Source organism: Mus caroli, chromosome 14 (genome assembly GCF_900094665.2).
Source record: "Mus caroli chromosome 14, CAROLI_EIJ_v1.1, whole genome shotgun sequence".
NCBI lineage: Eukaryota > Metazoa > Chordata > Mammalia > Rodentia > Muridae > Mus > Mus caroli.
In genome coordinates this window covers 93,183,450-93,186,603 of record NC_034583.1, presented here as the reverse complement: position 1 = coordinate 93,186,603, position 3,154 = coordinate 93,183,450, and the positions used below count along the sequence as shown (strand labels likewise).

Below are 3,154 nucleotides of genomic sequence, written 5' to 3'. Positions count from 1 at the left end.
ATTTCATAAATTCATTCTTTTTAATAGCTGAGTAGTACTCCATTGTGTAAATGTACCACATTTTCTGTATCCATTCCTCTGTTGAGGGGCATCTGGGAAAAGCATCATTTGTATTTACTACTTGATACCTTATCCCTCATACTTGTTTGAATATTGTTTATCTTCTCATCATGTTCCTTTAATAGCATAATTTTTAGATGCTCTCCTTCTGAAAGGAGGATGTTCACATTCCAGAATTGAAATTATTTTTAAGCCAGAAGTGGTGGTACATACCTTTAATCCTAGCACTCAGGAAGCAGAGAGCTACACAAAGAAACCTTGTCTCATAAAAGCAAAATAAATAGATAATGAATGCCTGGCTTCATGTGTACTCCTGATTCTCCCTGCAGTCAGCAGTGTAGATATGGGAGTGTGGCATAGTCACTATGGCCACACAGTGTTCCGCATGCTGTTGGTTCATGAACACATGGTTTCTCCACAGGCGTACTTTGGTGGTGAGGCTCGCTGTGATGCTGAAGCTGGACAAGGAGATGATTACGACCCCAGAGAGCTCATCTGCGGTGCCTGCTCCGATGTGTCTAGGGCCCAGGTAGGCAGATGCTAGACACACCAGAAAGTCACCGCTGGGCCTGAGAGACAGCTCAGCAGTTACAAGCACTGACTATCCTCCAGGGGACCCAAGTTGGGTTCACAGCCCCTCAGCAGGCGACTCATAGCCTTCAGAACTCCAACTCTGGGGGCTGGGCAGCCTGCAAAGGCACCTCGATATTCACTAACATACAAGCACTTACACACAGCTAAAAATAGTAAAATTAAACCTTTTTTAGTCAAAATTCTGTCTTTAAAATAAGATTGATCTCCACGATCCCTGCCTTGACACCCATGTAGTCTATTCTGACACACATCAGGGCTGTGCATGAGTTTCCAAGTGTGTTCATGATGTTATTTCTTGTTAATATTTTCATTGTGTAGTTGTCATTTCATGAAGTGAGTGCTATATTTAAGCAATGGGAACATTTACTTATTTATAACCCTGCGCTCAAGCTTTTAGGCTTTCCCATCTTTAATGAAGCATTCATAGGACCTATGGACTTGGTAGAGAGTAAAATATTATTGGGCAGCTTTCTAGCCCAATAAAGCACTGATGAAGAAATGTAGTTTCTTATTAATCAGATAGACTGTGTGGGAGAGCGAACTTAAACTTGAGGCTTTGGCTAGATCTTTTGGACCTCACGTTTACTCCCTGACCTTTGAACCTATGCCATTGCATTGTCAGTCAGCTTACGCTACATGTGCTCTCATGGTATTGATTAACAAGCTATCCATTTCTTCAATTTATTATACATGTCTTCAGCTATCATAAGGATTGTTGAAATAGCTCACTATAATCTTGTGTTTTCCATGTCTTTTGATATAGATGTGTCCCAAACATGGAACAGACTTTCTAGAATACAAGTGTCGCTACTGCTGTTCGGTGGCTGTCTTCTTCTGTTTCGGAACAACACATTTCTGTAATGCTTGTCATGATGACTTTCAGAGAATGACCAGCATTCCTAAGGAAGAACTCCCACACTGTCCTGCAGGTAGGGTTTAAGACTGAGAGCTCTGTTTCTAGGGTCAGTTTATGGTTCCTGAATAAGGTAAGAAGTTGAGGTCATGTGTTAGGAGCTCTACTGAGACATCTAAGAGCAAGAAAAATTAGAGGAAGCAAAGGAAAAACAAGCCATGTACGTTTAATGTCTTAAATCCTTAAATTCTTGGCAGAATCATGGGAAAGGATTATGTTTTAATTCTCGGGGCAAGGAAGGGAGATGACGTAACTGTGGTGCCTTGCATATAGCAGCGAATACGAAGCACTGGACAGTCTTTGTAGTTTTACCTGATGACAGGGTCTCGGGAAATTGCCCAGGCTAGCCTAAAGTCACTCTGTAGCCCAGGCAGAGGCCCCAAACCTGCAGTCCTTCTGCCCAGACTATGACTGGTTGGGATTACAGGCCTCTCCATCAGGCCCAGCTTGTGATGTTTTGGGCTATTGGGGTCTTTTTTTTCCTCTTTAGGAAGATTTCCATAAAATGGGAAGAAGATTTGAGGTAGAATACCTAGGAAGTGGCAGCAGAGTTAGAACCAGAAAGCTAAGGAAACTAAAATATCCAGCAAAAATACAGAGGAAACCACTGTCCTTGGAGATTAGGCAAAGAAAACAAATGAACACAAAACCTGAAAAAGGACTGTCAGATGTCAGGAACCTTAGCATCATAGGGGGGGAGAGTAATGGGTTGGGAGAGAGAAATGAGATTGGAGGAAGACTTGTATGTGAGCTGAGTGTGGTTACTGTAAATACACGTACACATATGATGATAGGTAGCTTTGTTGAAGCTCTGAAGCACACCCTCCTACCTATGGCTTCTTAGGATACAGATGGTAGGTCCCCTCAAGCAGGGCAGTAATTTCACCCCTCAGTCACAACCTGCAGTCCTAACCATGCTATATACCCACTAACAAAGAGACTACAAAAGGGGAAAAGGCTAAAAATAGATAAAATAGGCAAAATATATAGATAAATATAGATAAAATAGATTTTTTAAAAAGGCAAAAAAAAAAAATAGACAAGTTTCTATTCACTATTGAGAATTGGGCTAAAATTTTAGAGCCAGGAGAATGAACAGGTGACTGGTAAATAATCCTGTAACACTCTGACTTATGTGCAATGTGTTGTCATTTGTTTGTGATCTTTATTAATTGGTAGCAGACTGTGAAAGAAGCAAATGGAGACTGCCCTGAGAGGGCAGGGTGTTAGGGAGTCAGGAAAGATGAGAGCCATGGCAGTGAGGATGAGGAGTGAGGTAAGGCAGGGTGTTAGGCTGACTGTCAAGAAAGATGAGAGCCATGTCAGTGAAGTGAGGTAAAACAGTGAATGCAGTGAGGACCACAGACAATCAGAGATGATCTTTCTCAGAGAGAAAGGAGAGCACTCAGCAGAAGCTGTAGGTCAAAGTCTGGAAAGAAGCAGGATCCAAAAGAAAGCCCATCATGCTTCCAGGCCTTATGACATGGGAGGAGCCTGGGGGACAGGCCTTATGACATGGGAGGAGCCCAGAGAACAGGCCTTATGACATGGGAGGGGCCTGGGGGACAGGCCTTATGACATGGGAGG

The 3,154-nt window shown here is 42.6% G+C and overlaps 1 protein-coding gene across 2 annotated transcripts in view; it reads left to right on the top strand.

Moving 5' to 3' along the window:
- The window catches only part of Mycbp2 (MYC binding protein 2), a 237,483-nt gene that overhangs the window by 231,940 nt on the left and 2,389 nt on the right, over positions 1–3,154 (top strand). For both annotated transcript variants that reach the window (XM_029468874.1, XM_021181915.2), the window contains 2 exons: positions 482–589; positions 1,418–1,583. In XM_029468874.1, the coding sequence (XP_029324734.1) occupies positions 482–589; positions 1,418–1,583 (274 nt within the window). The remainder of the gene's footprint in view (positions 1–481; positions 590–1,417; positions 1,584–3,154) is intronic.